General features: G+C 30.7%; 1 protein-coding gene across 2 annotated transcripts in view; it reads left to right on the top strand.

Annotated features, from left to right (window-relative positions):
* LOC139503210 (inositol-trisphosphate 3-kinase homolog) overlaps nt 1-24157 on the top strand; it is a 58920-nt gene extending 34763 nt beyond the window's left edge. For both annotated transcript variants that reach the window (XM_071292972.1, XM_071292971.1), the window contains 10 exons: nt 2563-2647; nt 5429-5578; nt 11474-11546; nt 13106-13241; nt 15108-15164; nt 18399-18452; nt 19041-19160; nt 20188-20361; nt 21080-23301; nt 23420-24157. In XM_071292972.1, the coding sequence (XP_071149073.1) occupies nt 2563-2647; nt 5429-5578; nt 11474-11546; nt 13106-13241; nt 15108-15164; nt 18399-18452; nt 19041-19160; nt 20188-20361; nt 21080-21166 (936 nt within the window). In that variant the 3' untranslated portion in view covers nt 21167-23301; nt 23420-24157. The remainder of the gene's footprint in view (nt 1-2562; nt 2648-5428; nt 5579-11473; nt 11547-13105; nt 13242-15107; nt 15165-18398; nt 18453-19040; nt 19161-20187; nt 20362-21079; nt 23302-23419) is intronic.
* Nucleotides 24158-25902: the final 1745 nt, after the last annotated feature.

Below are 25902 nucleotides of genomic sequence, written 5' to 3'. Positions count from 1 at the left end.
ATTCGCTTATCATTGATGCGTTACTAAGATGGACTCTCTTATCTTTACTGTGAATCTATGAAGTATGAAGATGCACTTATTATTCTTTAGTGCCTATCTTTAAGTGGGATGATTTACTCAAAAATATTGACTGGCTATCTAAGTGCGAAGACATACTCACTAGTTTTTACTGCTTATCTTAGTGTGCAGACATACTTTCTAATCATTACTGTGTATCTTAGTGTGAAGATGTGCTCACAAATCTTTACTGTCTATCTTAGTGTGAAGACATACTCACTAATCTGTACTGCATATTTTAGTTTGAAGACAAACTCACTTATCTTTACTGCCTATCTTAGTGTGAATACATACTCACTAATCTTTACTGCCTATCTTAATGTGAAGATATACTCACTGATCTTTATTGGCTATTCTAGTGTGAATGCATACTCACTAATCTTTACTGCCTATCTTAATGTGAAGATGTACTCACTGATCTTAAGTGGCTATTCTAGTGTGAATGCATACTCACTAATATATTCTAGTGTGAATGCACACTCACTAATCTATTCTAGTGTGAATGTATACTCACTAATCTTAACTGCCTATTTTAATGTGAAGATGTACTCACTGATATTTATTGGCTATTCTAGTGTGGATGCATACTCACTAATCTTTACACTGTCTATCTTAATGAGAAGATGTACTCACTGATATTTATTGGCTATTCTAGTGTGAATGCATACTCACTGATTTTTACACTGCCTTTCTTAATGTGAAGATGTACTCACTGATATTAATTGGCTATTCTAGTGTGAATGCATACTCACTAATCTATTCTAGTTTGAATACATACTCACTAATCTTTACACTGCCTATCTTAATGTGAAGATGTACTCACTGATATTTATTGGCTATTCTAGTGTGAATGCATACTCACTAATCTTTACACTGTCTATCTTAATGTGAAGATGTACTCACTGATATTTATTGGCTATTCTAGTGTGAATGCATACTCACTAATTTTTACACTGCCTTTCTTAATGTGAAGATGTACTCACTGATATTAATTGGCTATTCTAGTGTGAATGCATACTCACTAAATTTTTCTTGGTATCTTAGTTTGAAGACAAACTCACTAATCTTTATTAGCTCTCTTATTGTGAGGATGAGCTTGTGCTCAATCTTTTTTTATAGTTTGTTCATATGTTGGGCTGTAACACCACTTTCAAGGTTGGGTGAGAGTTGGGAGCCACAAACATGTTTAACCCAGCCAGTTTGTGTTGTATTTCATATTTGTTTTCCTTCATTGTTTGTATATAAACCAAACTGTTATTTTTCTCATTTAAAGTGTATTACATTTAACAGGCTATTATTTGAACTTGGAATTATTTTTAATTATGGAATTTGCATAATTTTTTGTGTTTAATTTTTTTGGATAAATTCCATGTTTATTTGGTATTATAATCTTTTGAGCGGTTAATAACACTTTCCATACAATGTAGTTTGGTTAGATAGTGTTGTGCGCGGCACAGTACATTCTATTGAAAATAGACTATTTTCTCTGTAATAGAGAGTGTTGTGCGCAGCACAGAACATTTCAGTACAGAATAAACATGGAATTTATTAAAAAATTCAATAACAAGAAATCAAGCAAATTCCATAATTAAAAGTAATTCCAAGTTCTAATAATAGCCTGTTATTTGTTACTTTTGGGCTTTTTATAGCTAACTATGCAATATGTAATATGCTCATTGTTTAAGGAGGTGCAGAGACCTATAGTCACTATGTATGTTATTGTATGTCATGGTCTAGTAGAGAGGTGTCTCGTTGACAATCATACCACATCTTCTTATTTTTATATTCTCTTCACTGTCTTTTTAAGTGTGAAGAAGCATGAATTACTTTAATAGCATATATATACACACACAATATTGGAAAATGAAGATGCACTCTCTATTTTTAAAATGAGTGTGGAGTAGGTACTTAACACATAAATAAGGTGCGAATATTACAAATTTTTTTGACAATAAAATAATGAAACTATGTCAACAAATTTTGTTTCCATAGTTGTCTTATATATAACAGTTGAAAAAAATAGATTGCAAAATATTATAATTACAAGTATAAAAATTGTCAATATATATATGTGCATCCTGGTCATAACTTTTATATGATGTTGACAGTTTTTTTGCCAACTTTGGTTGTGTGTGGTGTAAATATTTACCTGCTACACTTTACAGGAGTGTGGCCATTGAGATGATCTTAAAATACTTAAATGTAGAAAATGTGGTGGAAATATGTGCTCACAAAAAGAAATTAAAGTGACACCACCAAAATTCAGACTTGATTTTTTTGTGGTAAGAGGCATTGTGTATAAGTTTCATAACATTTGGTTGAATCAAACTCAAGTTAGAGATCAGAAACCAATTATGTGAGGTACAGACAGACAACTGTAAAACTTTATGCTCCCTCCCTTTTGGATTCATGTTGGCTTTTTTATGATATTTTCTGGATGTACATTTTCTGCACTTAGTAGTTGATTAGAAACTCAATTTAAATCTTCGACTTTTATATTTTCAGACGACATTAGATCTGACTGCCCCTGCAAGTGATGCCTTGGTTAAAAACAGAAAAAACACATGGATACAGCTAGCTGGTCACCCTGGTAAGATTCATTCAGAATGTATAATGGTGCACAAATATAACATTCATTTCCTTTTCCTGTAACTGGTATTATAAGGTATAATTTGGTTGAAATGCACTGAATATTAACAATATTAGGGGATCTAACTCTGTAATTCCCAATCATTCTATAAATTTCTCAAATAACTAGACACATGGAAACAAAAGGCCTACCAATTCTAACTCAGGCCGAGAGTTACTTCAAAATAGGATGGTAATAAGTTCTGCCATGTTTGGAAATTCTTCTAAATTGCCTTATTCTTACAAAGACTGAAAATAAATGTCTCTATTAGCTACATAAATATACTTGAATAAAAATCTAAAATGTTCTTGATAAATAGGTGGATGGATCATCCATTCTGTGTTTTTATGCCATTTTTCTTTAATTTTATCCTTTTATTCTCTATTTTATAACTCAATTATCAAATTTTATGTATTTTTTTGTCCATTTTTTTTCTATTCTTGATTAACTACCTGTATCCCCATGTATTTCTCCAATTATCTTGTTGATTGGCATTATTTACAGTTATGACTGAGCGGTGACAGTAGTTGTCAAACCAATTTTACATGACCAATTGACCTATCTAGTTAGTGTCTAATAATGTTTCCCCTTAGTACATCATTACATACACAATTTGATATAATGATTTGTTAATAGACTTGACTAATGAATCCACTTATTCTACTTGTATGGGTTTATTTATGGGGCTCTGGAAGGGGTTTGCAGAATAGAGAATAAAATGACTTAAATGCAGCAGAAAAATGGATCAAAAAATAAAGAAAAGAGGAAAATAGATTAAAAAAAAAGAATAGAGAAAAAAAGGTCGCTAAATTACAAAAAAAAAAAGAGAATAGCGGTAATAAATTATAATAAAAGAAAAAAATGGCTAAAAAAAAATGCAGATATGAAGGAACCCTCTCCAGACCCTCCTTATTGATGAATTCAAATTAGATGGTATTGATATAAGACTCGTATACTGTTTGAGCCACAGAATGTATAATGTCTTGCTTACATCATATTTGAAGAATGACAAATTAGATAATTTGATTTTGTTCATGTTTTTAAATAACAGAGTTGAAATGGGGACAAATCCTCTTGTCTTAACAAATATGAATTACAAATTTATTAAAAACAAAATCTTTGCCGAAATGTGTGTTACTGTTCTCAAAATTGAGTTGTTATAAGAATCCTATAACACCGGCCAAAATACCTGGTACATCTTTTATTTGGCATTTGATAGATTGCTTGTTGTTTAATGCCACTTTCATTACTATTCTGCTATTTCATGCCACTTTCATTACTATTCTGCTATTTCATGCCACTTTCATTACTATTCTGTGGTGTTTAATGCCACTTTCATTACTATTCTGTGGTGTTTAATGACACTTTCATCACTATTCTGCTATTTCATGCTGGTCAGTTTTTATTGGTATAGGAAGCCAGAATGCCCAGAGAGAGATCCATGACCTTTAGTAGGATTTCATATTTCCAAAATCAATCAAAGTCTTGTACATGTAAAATTTTCATACGATTGATTTTTTTCAAAAGAGCTCATTTATTAAATGACAGAATGTAAAAGAAACGTGTTAGAAATTTTGAGGGGAACTCCAATGCCAAACTGTTTTAATAGTTAATATATTTTTATAATGTTATCTACCCGAAAATTACAAACAAGTGCAGAAATAATTATTTTAGAATTCTAAACAAGCACCAGTTTCAACCAATAGCAAAATACATATTATATAATAAAACTCCCTAAATTGTATAAGTAATCAGTTTCTTGGTAAAAACTTTAGTAGTTAGAAAGTACATTAATTTGATAAATCTATTAGATGACATGTTTGTTTTAACATACTGTTCAATTTATCTGATTAAATGTTTTAAATGTCTAGTACAATGTATTATATTAGTTTGTTGAGAAGTTCGGTACATTTGGCTGAGTGTTTACCGTATTTATAAGGTATTTCTGGTGACTCTATCATTTAGGAGATAACTGTATTGTATTTTAAGCTCCGACTGCATCAATTGGGGATTTGATGGTCACAAATTAAGTTTACTGGTGACGCGTTAGTGGAGACAGTAAACGGGTATTTGCAACCATCAAATCCCAAATTGATGCCGTCGGAGCTTAAAATACAATATTGTTATCTCCATTCTAATGAAACTGACAGAAAACAACGTTAAAACATGTATATAAAATCTGTCATAGGCCGTCAGCGCTTACGCGTACGTCCCATAGCATCAATTGTCAATTGATGCCATGTAAGAAAGTGACGTTATCAAATCAAAATGAACGTTACAAACGTTGTTGCATTAGAATGTGTCTTTTGTAGAATTTCTGTATTTGTATTATCATTTGTTGTATATTTCATTTGTTGTATATTTCACGGTCATTTGCATCAGCAGACCCCAATGCAATATCAAAGAAAAGACTCTTGTGTAATATTTCTGTATTTTGATGAGTTGTTTTTTACAGGATCATTTGCGATGGCAGGACCAAACACAATATTGAAGAAAAAATTTATTGCCAATTTCTTGTGAAATTTTCTGTATTTTGATTGGTTCTTACTTTTACAGGGTTGTTTGCACCATCAGGCCCCAACCCAATACGGAAGAAAAGTCTCTCCAATATCTTTTGTATTAGTTCTGTATTTTGATCGATTACTTGTTTTTTCAGGACCATTCGAACCAGCAGGCCCCAATACAATATGGAAGAAAAGACTTGTAATATTTCTGTATTTTTGATGAGTTTTTTTTTTACAGGGTCCTTTGCACCAGCAGGTCCCAATACGATATGGAAGAAAAGAATAACAAAAGACAACACAGAAACCAAAGCCTACGAGGCACTAATGGCTGACGAAGCCCATAGCATTGTACCAATATTTTATAGAGAAGTGGAATATAATGGTGATTGTATCCTTTATTGTTTGATGGGTTTCTGCTGGGTAATCACGATTTCTTCCACCCATTCAAACTGGCTGCCATGATCTAGCCAAGAGTGATGCAAGACAATTGTATTTAAGTCCAACCATTTGATGGGTTTCTTCCAAAGGTTGTTCATTCTCATAGTGTACTTCTGTCTTCCTCCACCAAAAAAATGTTCCTCCATGATTGAACCAAAAGGGCTGAAGTGGTGCTAAACACCTGCAATTAATCAAGTTATTTGATTAGGTTTAACAATTAATCAAGTTATTTGATTAGGTTTAACAATTAATCAAGTTATTTGATTAGGTTTAACAATTAATCAAGTTATTTGATTAGGTTTAACAATTAATCAAGTTATTTGATTAGGTTTAACAATTAATCAAGTTATTTGATTGGGTTTAACAACTCTTCTTCTGTTAAGTGTATCTCTCCTATGTAAGAAGAAAACCAATCTACAGCACTTTTTCCCTTTTATGCCACTTTATGTCAAACACTTTTATAGATTGAATTCCAAATTCCAAATTCTCCATCAGTAAGCCATGAGGTTTTTTTTTTTATATTTAAAAACAGATGGTTTTTGTTTTAATATGACAGATTTCATGTATATTAAATTTTGATTATAAGCATAAGGACATCAGTATAGAAAGTCTCTGGTGACATATTCTTGTAAATAGCTTAAGCAGGGACTTTCTATACTAGTATAAAAAGTCCCTGGCTTAAGGAACCATATTATTCAAAATAGGTACAAAAAAATATAGCCTTGGAACCATATCATTCAATATATCAATATGAAAACAAGTATTTGATAATATTGTAAACAAACAACATTAATTTATAACCTTCAGATATAGATTTTATTTTTCACCTAAACTGTTTAAAACAGATGAGGATATCATAAATTATCTTATATGAAAATAAAACAATTATAGCTTAGAAAAGGCCAAATGAAATAGTATGTGTGGTTCCAGTAGATAGGTAGGGATTTGTTTATTATGTTTATGTTTTTTTTAAATTGAGTCTATGGTAGCAACAGTCTGACTTTAACAGAAAAATTACCAAAAAAATCTTAAGGGTAGACTATTATTAAGATTAAAAAGTAGGGTAGGTATGGTAAGTGGAACCACACATATATTTTTATTTGGCCTAAACAAAACAATGATAGAGTATCTGCCATATAAATATGATCTCTAGATAATTGTTAGGGATAGTTCAATGTACTGGTAGCATAATGTTACATTGATCATTCTATTTTTTTTATCAGATTTTTAATACTAAATTGAAATTTTCTGTATGTATAAGATACTTCTTTAGAACATAAGTCTGGATTGGTGTATCTAATGTACACCAAGATTTTATCCCCAATGCTGAATGATACTTTCATCAATTTGACCATATATGGTATTGTAAAGCATGATATCCAATTTCATTTAACATCATTTAGGTGTAAATTAAGTATGTTAAGCTTTAGAAAATTGAGTGTACCTCTTATATAAGGGGATGTTGGATATACATCAAAGTGACAGCAACCCGATTAAAAAGTAATCATAAGATATTGAAAGGGTAACAGGCAATTTTCAACAATAGACAGGTGTCTTAACTCTTTCCTCCATTGAAATTTTTTTTCTCGCATACTTGATTCACATAGGAATTTTCAATAAATAAAATGCTGAAAATATGCTTTAAAGTATTAATGCATTGCAAAAAACAAATATTTCATCAAATAAATTTAAGTTGGATATTCCTATGATATTCTTTTACATATTGGATACAAATTTTATTAAGTCTAATGCAGACATTTTGTAGTCAAAGCATTTCAACTGAGGTACTACAAAGGCGTCAAAAGGCGTCATTATGGAGTAAAGGGGGTGGCGTCAAAAAGCATCATTATGGAGGAAAGGGTTAATAACCTGATTGTCAAGCTCTATATCAACTCCAGAACTGTTGATTCATTTACTTTTCGTAGGTACCAATTTTCGTGGATTGAGTAAAAATTGTGTTTAGTGGATATTTGATTTTATGGTTTGCCAAAGTGTTTAAACTAGCCTACACAAATTTTATAGTTCAGTAAATGTTGAAATTCAAGGTTAACCTTTTACCACTGAATCTGTATAAAAAGGTACTCCAAAAATAAAAATGAATTTCCAAAATTTAAATTGTGAATAAATTAATCAGAAAATCAAAATTCCAACATTAACACCAAATTATAAAAAAAAAAATACCTTAAGACAATGTGTTTGACTTAGTACAACTAGTGTTAAAGTTTCTGGGGAAGGCGCAATAATATGGAATAATGTTAAACTAGTATATATGCTTTTGTTACAACATAAAACGATTTCTCATTCACATAATTTTATACCTAGTAGCACTGATTTTCAGTATGATAAAATGCAAATAAAAGTAAAATACATCAAAATAGGACTGATTTCATGCAAGATTAAACTGGTTCATTTGACAAAACCTTTTAATATTGTATAACTGCCGGACAATTTAGTAAATTGAAGTCTGAACCTGGTATTTGTTGTTTTGAAATAAAAGTAGATGGGTGTTTTACAACAATGAGACAGCTACCCAAGGACAAAAATAATCAAAAGACATGCCAAGGGCAAAATGACAGGTGTGTCTTTACACCAAGCCAAACTCTAAATTGTCCTGTGTTTATTATGATGTGAAAAAAATTTAATGAAACACAGATCTGCTTTTTAAATCTACTACTGTTAAGGTGGAACCTAATTAATACTTTGACTAAAATTAATCTGACTCCTTTAATTCTCATAGATATTTTACAAAATATTTACTTCAATCCTTGGACAAAAACATCAAAATGCTAAAAAAAAAATGAACCAGACACATTTTCAGAAAAAAAATGGTTGGATATATAGCAGTTTGGATCATTGAGAAGCTTCATATTTTCTTCACAATACAAGGTGATTAAAACGTTTAGCTGATTTTACAAAGTTATCTCCCTGTAGTGTTAGGTACCACCTTACTATAGAAAAGCCTTGAGATTTGACATATGTCATCTACTCATCACAAGGTTCCTAGGACAAACCCAAGAAAATATGAATACTGAATACTTAATTTCGGGTTGATCCATTTGTAACCCACTTATGGGGATATATTTTTTTATTTTAAATTTTCTTGATGTAGCTAAATAAGTCAAGATCCAATTTTAACATACTCACTATGATCTGTCATGTCTAATAGTGATATAATTTCTAATTTGAATGAACATGAAAGTGTTTAAATCTTTTAAGAAGATAAAAATTTGACTGATTTTCGCTTGCTAGATTTTTTTAACATTTCTTGATGTTTTGTCATTTCATGAGACTATATATATAATTTGATATCAGTCAGAATATACCATGAAAATAACAATCAATTTTATCTTTTGTCAGACTTATATAGATTCATTAGATTTCATCTTAAAAAAAAAATCCTTTAAATTTTTTCTTCTTCTTGAATTGCAAATTCTAACTTAACGATGAAAGGTTCCGATTCCTTTTTAAGAAGATCAAAATTAGACTGATTTTCGCTTACTAGATTTTTTAACGAACTTCAGATGACATTTCTTGACACTTTGTCATTTTATGAGACTATAATTTGATATCAGTCAGAATATACCATGGAAAATAACATTCAATTTCATCTTCTGTCAGACTTATATAGATTTACTAGATATAATAAAAAATTTCCCTTTGATTTTTTTCTTCTTCTTGAATTGCAAATTCTAACTTAATGATGAAGATTCTGATTCCTTTTTAAGAAGATCAAAATTAGACTGATTTTTGCTTGCTAGACTTTTTAACAAATTTCTGATGACATTTCTTGATGCTTTGTCAATTCAGGAGATTATAATTTGATATCAGTCAGAATATTCCATGAAAAATAACAATCAATTTCATCTTCTGTCAGACTTATATAGATTTACTAGATCATCTTCTGTCAGACTTATATAGATTTACTAGATATAATAAAAAATTTCCCTTTGATTTTTTTCTTCTTCTTGAATTGCAAATTCTAACTTAATGATGCAAGATACCGATTATTTTTTAAGAAGCTTAAAATTTGACTAATTACGCTACTAGTGTTGCCGAGAGATATAATTTTTCATTTGACTAATTACGCTACTAGTGTTGCCGAGAGATATAATTTTTCATTTGACTAATTACGCTACTAGTGTTGCCGAGAGATATAATTTGACTAATTACGCTACTAGTGTTGCCGAGAGATATAATTTTTCATTTGACTAATTACGCTACTAGTGTTGCCGAGAGATATAATTTTTCATTTGACTAATTACGCTACTAGTGTTGCCGAGAGATATAATTTTTCATTATTAGTTTTATTTTTATTAAAATCAATGACGATGTCACTTTCATCTTGGGTACAATTTCACTAATAATGATTTGTCTGATGCGGAGACATATGATATAACAGATTAGAAACTTTCTATATACAGTGACACCTGACTAAACCGAATCTGCATAAACCTAAAAACCTGTCTTAACCAAACATGTTGGTAAGCACCATCATATCAAATTATGTGCTTTATGAACCTGATAAAACCGAACATTGACCAAAACATATCAAAATCTTATTTAAGTCCTGCAAAGGTTTGGTTTAAAAAGGTTTCACTGTACTGACCTTTAAAGTATTGGATGTCTCCAGACTTATTTGATTTTAATTTTCTCTTAATCTTTGCTTTGATTTGAATAAAAAACATTTAAGTCTAGATTGGTTCACATTTATGTACTGGTTAAGAATGGTATTTAACAAGGTTTTTATGTAATATATGTCAAAATAAAAATACAATGTAACTGTTTGTTTTACCTTTAAATATAAGTATTGCAAATATACACAAATTGCCAGTATTTAGAAGTAAAGTATATTTCAATTTGATTATTTGGTCATCTATGAAATGTCCTGATAAATTATATAAGGGTACATGTTGGCAATTTATTTATATAGAAGAACATCTGGTAATTTGTGAATTCAACTTCTGGTTCATGTTTTTGAAATTTGAATAACTAATACATATAGTACAACATTGCACCTTTCTGAAAAGTAAAAATAGACCTAAAAATCTGATTCTACATAACTTTGTAAAGATAATGTCATATTGAAATACATGGATAGTAGGACAACAGGATACAACTGGTTATGTTTTTATATGACCGCTAAAAAAATGCAGACTTCCTTGGAAATTTGAATTAACATTATGACCATTAGAGCGGGCATATCTTGGGAAAGAATTTTTTTTTTTGGAAAAAAGGGGTGAGGGGTAATTATTTTCTCATTTCAGATTTTGGAAATCAAAAAGATTTTTTTTTTTGGGGGGGGGGTCAATAGGCAACAGCAAAGTGTATTGCACAAAAGCAAAAAAAGGGGGTATTTTATTTTTTTCAGGGGGTCAATTTGCAAAAGCATAGTGTATTGCAGGAAAATGGAATAAACATTCAAATCATAACCAATTCTAAGTTCTTTCAGTTCAGTTATTCTCTGTCAGAAACCTATTATGTGTCAAATACTTAAATTATACAATCCAAATTCAGACCTGTATCAAACGCGACTATTGTGTCAACTATTCAGGGTTGGACCTCTGTGGTTGTATCCAGCTGCCCTCGGCGAAGCAATTTATTTAGTATGACATTGACAATTTATTTAAAATAACTGAATAAGAAGAACCTTTTTTGTAAAATTGTGAATTCTAATACCAGTACATATTTTGGAATTGATTTTTTTTCATAAAAATAAATTGTACATGTGTTCAAGGTTGCACCTTAACTGAAAGAAAAAAAACCTATTGAAGTCTGATTTGTTTAGTTTCCTAAGAAAATGTCATTTTGAAGAAAAACAGTGTTTTCCTTAATTAGATTTTCTCAGTTTTTATAGAAATGGAAGACTTGTTACAACATTTTGACAACCCCAACATCATGGATATCAAAATTGGAACAAGGTGAGTTATTGTTATCGATATAATAAAAAAAGAAAAATCACAAAAAATACCGAACTCTATGGGAAAATACAAAACCGTAAGTCCCTAATCAAATGGCTTAATCAATGCTTAAACACATCATACAAATGGACAACAACTCTCATATTCCTGACTTGATAACCATTTTTTTTATTTATGAAGAAAATGGTGGATTAAATTAGGTTTCAGCTAGCTAAACCTCTCATTTGTATGACAGTCACATAAAATTCCATTATATTGACATCGATATGAGAACAAAAAAAAACCTGACATAATGTTCTTTGCAATATAAAACACCCTCAGGGTAGCTGAGGTATATAAAAAAAATCAAATATTTGAGGGGCTGCATTGAGGTCATAGTAATTCATCTACTAGCCTGTCAACACTAAGGTTATGAGTTCAAATCCCAATCATGGCAGGTGCATTTGACTCCAATCTTAATTGACAAGGATTGTCAGTTTTCCTACTGATTACTGAAGGTCAGTAGTTCTCTCCACCAGGCACTCTGACTTTCTCCACCACTAAAACTCACCAGCAAAATATAGCCAATTGGCTTTAAACACCCATTATCAATAAAAAAAAAAAAATCCAATTGAGTCTAGACTAAAGTTTTTTTTTGGCTAATATTTTAATTTGATGAATGCTTATTATGACCCCTGCATGTCAATTCTATTTATATATAAATATATATTTTTATATATATATATATATATATATACAAGAAAGGAAATTTGCCAAAAAATGGAGCTTTTTATACAGGTTAATTTTAATTACAAAGAATATTTTCCTTTTCTGTAAATACATACATACATAAAGTCTTTGAGGTTAACATCCAAAGTGGATATCTGCAACAGTCATTTAAAGCACATACTTACTGAAATAAAAGATAGTAATTATTTTGTTCCATAAACCGAGATAAAACAATTATATACATACCAAAACCAATTAGGCATCATACATTTTCTTAATTATACATGTAAAAGCATGTAATGTTTAGCGCGGTGAACATCACTTTGCGACAGCATATATTGAGGGGGAAATCGGGGGTTGTCATCGTGGTTCACGAAATGTTAAAATTGCTGTTCACAGTTCACAGGACTGTTTAGAAAAAACAACAGTTTTTTGACTTCATCCCTGTTCAGAAAAAAAAACCAATGATTTAAAACCTTCATCATGGAGGAGGTATATCAAATTGAATTGAAAACGAGCCAAGAAAAAATGCACTGATCATAAGTCACAGATAACAAATCCAAGAAAAACAAATCATGGAAAGCAAATATCCACAATTATAGAAGACAAAAATAACCCATCAGCCCCCTCTATCAGTTGCGGATCCAGAAATTTACATAAGTGGGGGCCCACTGACTGACCTAGCTCCAGTCACGCTTCAATGATTCCCTATATAAGCAACCAAATTTTTTCTCAAAAAGGGGGGGGGGGGGCCAGGCCCCCTAGCCCCCCCCCTAAATCCACCTCTGTCTATATCAGAAAAATCTGCTTAGATAATACAAATATTCCTATTTGGTACAATCTATTTTCAGGACCTTTTTAGAATCTGAAGTAAAAAATCCAGTTTTACGAAAAGATCTATATGAAAAGATGATTGACCTTGACCCTGACGCTCCAACAGAAGATGAAAGGGACCAACAAGCAATAACCAAACTCAGGTATATGCAGGTAAGATAAGTATATAGGTAGATATATATATTGTTGTGTAATCAGAATATGTGAAAATGACTCACTCACTCAGAGGGTTGGAAGATACCATAGGGAAATTCAAACTTGTAAATCTAAAATAAACTGACAACGCTATGGCTAAAAAAGAAAAAGACAAACAGACAAACAATAGTACACAAAATAGAAGGTAAATAAATAAAGACTAAGCAACACCAACCTCACAAAAAAGTGGGAGTGATCTCAGGTTCTCCTGAAGGGTAGGGGGATCCTGCTCCACATGTGGCACCCATCATGTTGTTCATGTAATACAAACCCGGTAATAACATGAATAAGTTTTGGACCAAGGTTAGCTTATTTGTGAATGCCAAAAAATGTGCTAAGAATAAACAGTTTGTCTGAATTAACAATATATTAGGGTAAAGCTCACTTATGGTAATGTGCCGAGTTAACATTAGCACAAAAAAGTTAAACCTTTCAAATTGCATAAAATAACAACCTTTAAAAAATATCAAGGTTCAAATTTCCAGCAGTATCAATTAGTATTTCTTTGATTGTAATTTTGATACATTTAAAGCTACGTTTGATGATTAATTTTAATTTGTTTATAAATGGAGTAACCTTCAAACGTAACACAATGTATGAAAATAAATATCATAATAAGTCATGTGGGATAATATTGTCCTTGACCTTTTACTGGTTTCCAAAATATTTGTTGAAGTAGATATGAAATATGATAGATGTCTATAAAACCCCCTTATGTCAATAACAAAAAACTGTGAATGAAGAGAGTGTGAGGGAATTACTATATATATATATAAAGTAGTAATAACAAGATTAGAAATTACATAAAATGTTTCCTTAAATGACCTTGATATCAAGGTTAACATACCAAATACAGAGAAATGGATACATTTAGAATTATTTTTTAGCCTTAAAAGCATTGATTTCCATTTTTTTTCATCAGAAATTTCACACATTAAAGAAAAAGTTCTGTTATTTTGAAATTTATGAATTTTTTGATAGAAATATACAGAAAAATGTGAATTTGAGTTCATTCAATACATGTGCATTGGTCTGGTAAGAAAGACCAACAGTTACCTAACACTTAGCACCTTTGCTAATAGTTAATGTGTGAGTAAATGTCATGGATACTGTTGGTTTGAAAAACAGCATCTGAGATAATGATAATATTAGCCAATGAAAACCGACTATGGAAGGCAAGATGTCTGCCCATTCAGTAAAGTCGAGAGATGACCAAAAAGGAGTCCAGTTACAACATCCTGTTGTTTTCACATTTAATAATACACAAGTCACAGTGGTGGAATCTGTTTCTCTTATGATTTTTAACCTTCCTTTTTAAAGATTTGAGGAAAGGTGTGTACTTTTAATGTGACGTCATCAGGCATGGTCGCCTTTTTTCATGACATCACAATAAGAAAATTCATAAGAAAACAAGAAAATATAACGTCACAATTAAGTTTCAACCAATCATTTGCTGACAACAGATTTTTCACTAGTGAGGAGAAATATTTTTGCTCACACCGGTAAGGGACGACATCAAAAGATTGATGTAGGATAAAAAACTTAGATCAAATAGTTTGGGGGTGGGGGGTTAAAATTCTGCAAGTTTTGTATATCAAAAATCGATTTTTACATATATCTTTATTGGTAAATTTATTTTTCCCAAATTAAGTTAAGAGGGGAGTGGGGGGTCAGTGAAAAAACTATGTGAATTAAGTTTTTTATCCTACATTGAACTTTTGATGTCGTCCCTAAGGAAATGTGAAAATAGCGCCAACATTAGAGAAAATCTGTTTAAATCATTTAAAAACTTTATATCTATAGGATTCAATCTCTTTGTTTCAGTTTAGAGAACAAGAAAGTTCAACAGCTGCATTTGGTTTCAGAATAGAAGCTTTAAGAGTAAGTCTTTTATTTATAGAAATAATGTTTTGTTTGTAATGGACTCAAATCTGTCACTTTAGACCAATTTTTTAGGTAGTTGGAGAATTTAGATATACATGTTAGAAGATGTGGTAGGTGTGCCAATGTGTTAAGCCAATCAGAAATTAGAAAATGCAATGGTGGCCATATTTGTTGATGAATTAGCTTCAACCAGAATAACAATATTCAGAAAGAACAGTGAATGAAACATATCTGCCAAATTTAATTTTGATCTGTTCTGTGATTCTTTAGAACAAGATTGAAATTGGACAAACATATAGTAAACCAAGAATGATGCCAAGTCTCATGGCATTTTTCTTCCTGTGTTAAAAAGTTAAAAGGACAATGTATGGAAGATATATGCCATGTTAAGTGTCCATCTGTTCTGTGCATGTGAAAAACTAACAGATGACAGATACAAGTGATGGCAAAAGCTCATGAGGCCTTCTGCTTCCTGTGTTCAAATATAAAAAGGCCATAATGTTGTGAATTGACAGTTAATACAGGAACCTTTTAGTTTTTTGTTGTTCACAAGCTTACACTCCTATGTTAATGTTGTATTGACTGTTTATGATGGAAGAATTTCTAGGTGCTGACAGTGATCAGAACAGTGTTTTTCATAGTTCACAAACTACACTCCCATGTTTGTTATATTTTTGTGATATTATAAATTCATTTGACATTGACCTTTTTACGAAAACAAGGAGGTGTGGTGTTTTCCTGGTGAGACATATATCTATCCTAGAACATAGCTAGAAGATTGAGGCAAATACACGTCACCATACAGCTTTCGTTCTTTCGTCCCTCCATCTGTTATTTCGTCCATCTGTCCCACTTCATGTTAAAATTTCTTTGGTCAAAGTAGTTTTCGATGAAGTTGAAGTCCAATTAACTTTAAACTTAGTACAAATGTTTCCTATGATATGATCTTTCTAATTTAAATACCAAATTAGAGTTTCCACCCAAATTTCATGGTTCACAGAACATTGAAAATTAAAGTTGAGTGGGACATCCATATACTATGGACACATTCTTGTTTAATTTTAAATCATTTATATGTTTCAGAGTTTAGTGTGACATCCATTTCACTGAAATGTACACATTTATGTTTAGGGGCCAGCTGAAGCTTGCCTACAAGTATGGGATTATCTAGCTGTTTTGAAGACCCATTGTTGTCTTTTAGCTATATTCAGCTCTTCTGTTGGGTTGTTGTCCCATCGACACACTCCCCATTACCTTTTTCAATTTCAAACATTAAACAAAAGTCATCTTTTTTAACCTATGGCTCAGTATATGACATCTGGGGTCAAAACGAATTTGATTTTTTTGGTTGATTTTTGTAACAACTAATAGTATAATAAATAAAAGTTTGTAAAAAAAAAATTTTTTAAATTTACTGAATTTTTATACCCTTGAGTAAAAAAGTGTTCAAAGTTTTAATTTATCCTTATTATACATTGTTATATTGATGGTTTTAATGTTAACTTTTAACTGCTTTGATTGTTTTTATGTTAAATGCTGATCAATGCACTATATAAATATTATAAATAATTGGTAGTAATAGTAAGTAATAAGGCATTCATGAATATATAGAAAAGTACCAGACATCATGAAACCCCTGATTATTCCCTTATTATTAGTAATCAATGCCTGTGTAATTCTACGATATTTATCAAAGGTGATAATTTAGCATTGTTATGATTGCGATAAGATCATTGTCGTCTCTATACTGAATATAACCGACTTTTTGCAGATATTTCCAGTCAACAAATGAATTGCTTACGTCAAGGCTTTTCATTGCTACAAATAAATGTTTAACAACTATGTTAATAAAAAAAAAGTATTAAAATATTACGTTATATTACACTCACTTCGATCACTCCTCTGGAGGACAATGACCTTAAGGAGGGGCTGTAATTATTCAAGTTAATTGTCTATTAAATAGGTGTATTGTATAATAACATATAATATTTTTGTTGTTAGAGAAATTAGAATAATAAAGTACATAAAAGGTTTAAACAATAATTGGAGTTCCTGCGTAATATTGAAATGATTAAATGCAAGCAAGTACAACAAATATAAAAAAAGTCTTTGTTTTAATTTGTCATTGGGGGGGGGGGGGGGGGCTTTTATTGTTGACTATGTGGTATGGGCTTTGCTCATTGCTGAAGGCTGTACAATGACCTATTTGTTAATTTCTGTATTATTTGGTCTGTGGTGGAGAGTTGTCTCATTAGCAATCATACCACATCTTCTTTTTTTATATATACTTATTTTGTTTCTGAAACTGTATCTGTATAACTATTTCTTCACTTAATCATTTATTAAAAGACCAAATATTTTTTCCAGAGTAATTATTTTTGTTGTTGTTTTTTTACTACCCTTACTTGCATTGGTCTTACAAAAATAGTTTTTTGAATGGCTTATGTAGAATGAGTTGGCCTACATATTTTGTTATATCCTGTTCCTATTTTGTCCTATAATGAATTGCGACATATGAATGAGTATAGTGCCACTGAGCAAGTGGTACCATTCTGGCCACGTCATACTGTGGATTTATTAATATGATTGGATACCACTTTTTCATGGATTTCGTGGGAACAGGGGACTGGGGAAATACAAAATACAAATTTTCTACAGGAAAGTATGCACACTTTTCTAAAACCACGAATATGCAAGTTTTCATCAATCCACGAAAATTGTTTACCACGAGAATAAATGAATCCACAGTATATGAATGCTCCTTTTGTAGTTCATGCCTTTCCCACAATTTTTGTTTATTATCTTGATTAGTCTCTTATTAAACAGTTTACATGCTATATAAGTGGAAGGTTTGGCTTGCTATAAAACCAGGTTCAACCCACCATTTTTTCTTAAAATGTCCTGTACCAAGTCAGGAATATGGCAATTGTTATCAAATAGTTTGATTCTATGTATGGTGATGAAATATTTGTCACTGGAAGTTAAGTAACTAGCAATCAATCAATCTATGTATGGTGACATTTATATTTTGTTGCACTTCTGTGTTCTGTTGTTTCGTTGTTTTCCTCTTCTTGTTGATGTGTTTCCCCTCGGTTTTAGTTTGTAACCAGATTTTTTTTCTCTCAATCGATTTATGACTTGAACAGCAGTATACTACTGTTGCCTTTATTGATTATATTTGAGCCTGTGTAAACTACTGTTAGTTAAGTGTATATGTTTATGTATTTATAGGTAGCTGGAGAACCACCAGAAACAAACTTAAAGAAAATTAAAACAAAAGATCAGGTATGTATTTTACTTTTGTATGAGGGTGTGGATGGGTTTACAGAATAGAAAATAATGGGCAAAAAATATAAAGAATAGAGAATAAATAAATTTGGTGTTTTTACTGTCTTCTGATTGGTTAAAATTATATTAGTTTTATTTTCAATGTTGTCAATTTTGATGGCGACACACCCACTCTGACGTTGTGTATTCATACGCCAACATGTGTGTACATTGTTATTGTTAATATGAATAATATAAAAAGTTATTTGAGCCTTATTTTTGATAGAAATTTATTTATAATGAATGGCAATAATTTATTTTTATTTTATTGAACCATAAAACTAATTTTTGACTCTTCACATTTTACATAATCCTCTTCACACATTATTCAATGTGAAGAGTCAAAAATTAATTTTATGTTTCAATAAATTCAAAATAAGTAATAACCATTCATTAAATAATTGGAAAAAATATAAAGAATAAAGAATAATGGGATGCTAAACTTTAAAAAATAACTGCAATTAAGAAGAAATGAGTTCAAAACCAACCATTAAGAACTAGCTAGATTTTTACCTGAAATGAAGGCATCAATTACTTTTTTTACAGGTACAACAGATTTTTAAGAAGTTTCTAAAAGGAAAATCCACAGTACGATGTAATTTATGTGAACGACTCAGAACTATCCGACAGACATTTGAAATCTCAAAATTCTTTATGTCACGTGAGGTAAGTTATCTAAAAATAGAAAAATATATGCAATTAATTAAGAGATCAATTTAAAAAAAAAATCTTGCAAGAAAAAAACGTTTCATTATATATTGCCTTAACTAGAATAATCAGCTGTCTAATTCAATTTATTACAATATTTGACAATGGAGGCAAGGTACACATTCAGAAAAATATTTATTTCTTTGGATAGTGAATAAATAATCTTGTTATCGCTATTTTGTGCATTTTTCCTTTGATCTTTTTTTGTGATAATTTTTCATATGCTACTCACTTGAGATGGAAAATTATCGCTAGAAACTAAGGAGGCACGTGGCGTTGCTAATGAAATTGACAACGTCATCATAGGTAAAATAGCGATAAATAGATTATCATTGGTCATCTCAACCTGATTGCTTTTCTCGCTTTTGCTGCACTGAGAAAATCATTCTCGTTGAGATGATGAACCATAATCTATAACTATGGTATAGTCTTAACAGTTACACTGCTATAACTTATTGACCATTTAACCAACAATATATCATTTCAAATTTTATATTTTCTATTACTGATGACAAAATGTTAGTCAAGTTCAATATTAATGATTTTCATTTTAAATTGTCCAGGAGTTATGGTCCATAATAGAAAAGAAATTGACCACAGAATGTGTCAAGTCAAACGTCAGACACACCTGAAAGCACCTTCATCTAAAAAAAAACAATTTGCTGTTAATTTTACATCTCATTTCTTTTTATATTTTATATTTTAAAACAGGACAAACTATTTTCACCTTTGAAATGTTCATCCTAAAAACGCTTGCATTGATAAATCTTTAAATAATATTTTCTAGTTTTAGATGATAGGTAGTTCTGTCTTGGTTATATTTGATTAGATCTATATTTAGTATTTTCTATTTTTAGATGATTGGTAGTTCTGTCTTGGTTATATTTGATTAGATCTATATTTAGTATTTTCTATTTTTAGATGATTGGCAGTTCTGTCTTGGTTATATTTGATTAGATCTATATTTAGTATTTTCTATTTTTAGATGATTGGCAGTTCTGTCTTGGTTATATTTGATGGGAACAATGCAAGTGGCGCGTGGCTTATTGATTTTACAAAAACTATGTTGATGACAGATATAACACTGACTCACCGAGAGCCATGGACCCTAGGGAATCATGAAGATGGCTATTTATTTGGATTAGATAATCTCATTCAGGTAAGCAGTGGTGGATCCAGAAATTCTCATAAGTGGAGGCCCACTGACTGCCTAAGAGAGCCTGCTCCAGTCACGCTTCAGTGATTTCCTATAATCAACTATTTTTTCGCCAGAAAAAGGGGGGCCTGGGCCCCTGAAAACCCTCTAAATCCACCTCTGGTAAGGTTCTTTTTTTAGAACCCTTAAGAAATCAACTCTCATGAATACATGAATATTCATAATTAAGGAATCATTCCGATTGATTATTTATTACATTAAATAATTTTATTTAGTTAGGATTTTTAGACCAATGCCTGAAACAAAATTTTTTTATGAATATTCATGATAAAAGAAGGATCATCAGAGAGGGTAATTATTTTGCATTCAATAAAAACAAAATGTGGAAGATATCTAAGGGACAATCAAAATTCATAAATCTAAATGATACCAACAAAACCATGGCAAAAATATCAAAAAATGACAATAAAATAACAGCCTTCAAAACACCAGAGAAAACTAAAGACTTATCAACACAAACCTTACTAAAAACAGTCATTGTGATTAGCATTTGAAACAGATGCCTAGGATCTAAGAAGTTTATATTTAAAATTGTTGGTGCCTTGAAATGAAATGTAAGCATTTATAGAACCCACATTATTATTTGTAAGTCTCCTAGTCATACAATTTAACAAAAGTATGGTCCATACATATAGTTGTACTGTTCTGTTATTTCTTTTAGTTCTTTGATAACCCAGATATAGATGAGGTTCCTGGTTCACAGCCTTCATCCAGTAACCAGGAGGTACCAGTAGAAGATGGAACTTGAACAGGAAGTTAATGTTGCCACTGGTAACAAGGAGGAGATAACTTTGCTCATGTTAAAACATTCCAATGTTTTACTCTTTCTGCAAATCCGACAGGTGCATGTGTTCAGATCAGAAATCCATAGTTTTCATTATTTATAAAGCAATCTGAAAGAATTACTGTAAACCGACTTATTTTTGCGCATACTTTATTTTGTGTTAAGCCCTTTCTATCCTTTTTTGCTGCCATTTAATTTGGCAATTTCCAAATTTACTTGAAGTAATTGATTGAGGAACGATCTAAGTTTTACAGAAGTAATTGATTGAGGAACGATCTAAGTTTTACAGAAGTAATTGATTGAGGAACGATCTCAGTTTTACATGAAGTAATTGATTGAGGAACGATCTAAGTTTTACATATTTACAATGATTTCTATTCATGTTATTTTTCTACTGACGAAAGTAAATCACTCGCGGAAATAAATTGGTTTACAGTATACTATTAACTAATCATTGTATATATATACACGCTCATATGTTTGAAAAGAATTTTTTTATGGATTTTTGTTTGATAGTGGTGTTGAGTCAAATTGAATTTACCAAATTATTTAAAGGGAGGTAACTGTATTTCTGTCTAATTTTATTTTTAGTTTGTCATAGGAATGTGTGAAATTATTGAGTTTGTTTCTCATTTGATACATATTTTGTACAATTTGTGGGAATAATTTAATGGGAAAATGTATGAAAAATGTATAGAGAATAACAAGAATTATAAAACTTTATACCAGCAGGATATTTAAATTTTGTGGTTTTGAAATCAGCAAGAAATCTAAGGGTTGCTGGAATAGAATAATGCGTAGCCTCAGAAATACACGGGTAATAAAATAATAAAAAATGAGAGAAATGTGAGAAATGAAGATTCATGAAGGAATAGAAAGGGCATTGTGAATGAAGAGTAAGCGATGTTATTGAATAGATAGAAATTTCTATGTGAAAACGATTTTGAAAAGTAACCTATTTTACTCTTTAACAAAATAATGACAGCTCCTAATCTATTAGATGTTTTCATAAAAAGTCCCTTGTCAACAATTTATTGTAAACTGTTAAACACAATATCATTCAGTTTGCTTTTGCTGTGGTCATTTTTATCTGGAAATATTAAATTGCACAATGTTAAACAAATATGAGTCATTATGCACATCAAGTTTGAAAAACACAAATAAAAACCAGGTTAATGGACAACTAATAGAAGATTACATTTGTAATTCAAATAATTGCACAAACTGAAAAGGTATCTTCTACATCATTGGTTTTAAAGGTAGAGAGTTTTCACACGCCACATCTTCTTATATTATAATGTTTGCTGCTTTTTGTCTAACTTATATTGTTCTTGTTAGCTGAACCGGGTAATCATGCATTGGAGATTAAATTCTAATCTAGAGTTTTATTTTATTGGAGGGTCAACCAGTTACAGAAAGTCATTTTAAATCCATAGGGCAAAATGAATTTTGATTTATATTAATAGGTTACTATTTTATGTATACACTAGTCATTTTACATACAGGGTTTTGATTTACACAATGTTTGATATTTATGTACACATAAGCATGAATACAGATTGTTTCTTCGTAAAGTATTAATTTTATGTATCATATTTTTTAGCTGTCAAGTTTTTTTCTTTTTATTTCCAAATAGTAGTTGATTTGGTTTTGGGATCCCCTTACTGGTACCTTTTAGTGGCTATTCCAATTCAATGGATAAGGGACAGAAGGGAGTTATTTAAAAAAAAATACTCACATCCATCATGAGTAATTTAGCTACATACAATGGACAAAATATTATAATTGTAATTGGCCCACAACAATATGAAAAAAAAAATTTGCTTCCTTCCTCCCACATTCAATGGTATAACATCACAGAGGTGTTTCCCATTTTGACACAAGCATTTGAGTTCATTAGATTACCTGTTAAAATATATTTGATTAATGTTTATATGAAACAAGCTCATTTATCCACTTTTTAATGTTTTTTTTTTTATAATTTATATTATTTAAGAACAAAAGGATAATATTTTTGTTTTATTCCTTCAGTTGTTAGTAGGTTACTCATTTAAATGAGTTGAAGGAAAAAATATCCATGTGGCTTGAAAAATAGCACGGTGACCCATACTTTTTATTAAATATTTGAAAAGAGCATAGTAAAATCTTCATTTTGGCAAATTATAAAAAAAATCTGTCTCAAAAAATATATACTTGTGATCTACCTTAAGTATACAGGTAAAATTTACTAATTACAATGTAATATTCAATTTTTAGTTTTTTTGTTGCATTTTGTCATAGGACATGGCATTATTTTAAGGTAAGTCTAAGAAATAAGAGCTGTCAATCACAATTTAAAAGTAAAAGGTGTCATTCACAAGTCACTTTAAATTCTATAATTTATTAAGAAAAATGCAATTCATAAACAAATTCATTAAGGCTATTTACATTCAAAAGTTCTTAAATATTTTGAAATTAAAGTTGTTTAAATTATCAGGATTAAGAAAATAAAAGAATGTGAGGCATGGTATTTTTGATTTGTTTTCTCTTTATTTTCTTAAGGTATTGTATTCTCAATGTATGCTGTTTCAGATCAAGGGTTAAGGATACTTCATTTATTAGAAATTTTGTCAGGGGCTTGATCCAGGTACCTTAACCTTAAGATTCAACAGGGGAAAAAATATGGTATTGTTTCAAGGATAATAGGATTAAAAAGTTTTAGCTTTATGCAGTTTTAGTTATGTTTGACAAGGAAGACTCAGAGCTTTGTTTTGTTTGAATTCTTATGACAGGAAAAGTTTTAGCTTTGTTTTGTTTCCATTCTAAAGCTTTACGTGTAATATTAAAAAACCTAGTTTTTTGTAATTTTATAATGTGACAATAACGCCTTATTTTTTAAGAAGAGCATTACAGTGATATTATATGTGTAACGCCAATATTTTGGTTTTGTTGTACAATAAATGAAAACACACCAAATGTTTGTAATATTTATTTTCTAGTGTTTTTATGTTGTCATTGTTATATCTGTATTCAAACAATGTGCGTTTGCTGCATTTGAAGCAGTTCTTTGCTTTGATGGTACATTTAAAAGCTGTATGAAAAAGCAAAATAAAAAATAGATGTAATTTGAAAAAGGAATGTCCCGAATCAAATGGCAAAATCAAAAACTCAAACACTTCAAACAATGGATAGCAACTGTCATATTCCTATAAAAACATGCAGTTCAATGAAAGCTAAATGGGACTGAAAATGAATGGTCCAAGTATGGTTAACAATGCCTGATGAATATTAATGGGAATACTAGTTCGATTATCACACCAGAATGTACTTAATGGGAGTTTTCAATCATGTCTGATACTTGATGTACTTACCCTATGTGGAAGTGCTCTATCTGAATTTTTTCTTGTTACAAAGAATGTTCCTGAGTGCAAGACAACAAAATGCTAATCAAAAAGTGAAAAAAAAGCAAAATAAGAATATCCAAGGCAAAATTCCAAATGGAAAGTACCTTAATAAAATTAACAGTACCAATTTTCTTGCACCAGATGCGCATCTCGACAATACATGTCTCCCCAGTGACGCCTGTGGCCAAAACATATGAAATCCAAAGCCTATATAAAAGATGAAGAACCATAATCCAAAAGGTCCAAAAAACAAATAGCAAAAGCTAAAACACATCAAACAAATGGAAAACAATTGTCATAACCCTTGCGTGGTATAGGCATTTCCATATGTAAAAAAATGGTGGATAGAACTTGGTTTTATAGCTAGCTAAACTTCTCACTTGTACAAATGTATGACAGTCGCTTAGTATAAAATTTCATTATATTGACAACAATCTGTGGAAAAAACAAACAGACATAAAAGATAAAATTGTCAAAAATTAGAAGAGTTATGCTTGTTTATGACTCATCTGCAAAGAATGTATCTGTGTGGAAGATGCAATATTAATTAGATCCAGGAGAGGCACTTTTTTTTTCTTTTTGGTCATCAACATTATATGATTGTGATCAGGACAGAATATAACATAGTAAAGCAATAGGCTAACTATATTTGGTGTATGGAATGACTGTAATGTTAGCATGTAAGTCTTGCATGGTTCATCTGACCTTGGTTTCATTGTCATAGTTAATTGTATGATTAACATTAAGTAATCAGATACTAATGACAATAGTTACATATATTTAGGACGAATATTAACTGTAAATTATACATGTCAGTCGATCAGAAGGAAGTTACTTAACCAAGAGTTCCAAGTGGTAATGTTGAAACGATCCCTTAATAATTTATATCTAAAATCACGTCCACTTTTCCCGAAGGGACCTACCAATTTAGACTAATCACCGGGTTTGTACTTACAAGAGCAACACGATGGCTGCCATATTTGGAGAAGGATCTGCTCACTCTTCGAAGCACTGGGGATCACCTCAGTTTTTGATGGGGTTCCTGTTGCTCAGTATTAAGTTTTCTATGTTGTGTTTTGTGCACTTTCCCTAGCCTTTTGTCGCTTTTTCACTTTAAGCCATGGCGTTGTCAGGTTTTTTTCTACGACATATGAGTTTGAATTTTATTGGGGGGAGGGGGGTATATCACTCCACTGACGAAATTGAGGAAAATAAATAATAAGAACTCTAAATAAAGCCACTGATCTATTCAAATTATTGGGGAAAACTTCTTACAAATGTCTGGCAAATCTTATGTGAAAAATTTATCACGACATA

Source organism: Mytilus edulis, chromosome 14 (genome assembly GCF_963676685.1).
Source record: "Mytilus edulis chromosome 14, xbMytEdul2.2, whole genome shotgun sequence".
Lineage (NCBI taxonomy): Eukaryota > Metazoa > Mollusca > Bivalvia > Mytilida > Mytilidae > Mytilus > Mytilus edulis.
Note: the sequence above shows the minus strand (reverse complement) of the source record. Positions and strands in the feature narration are given on the sequence as shown.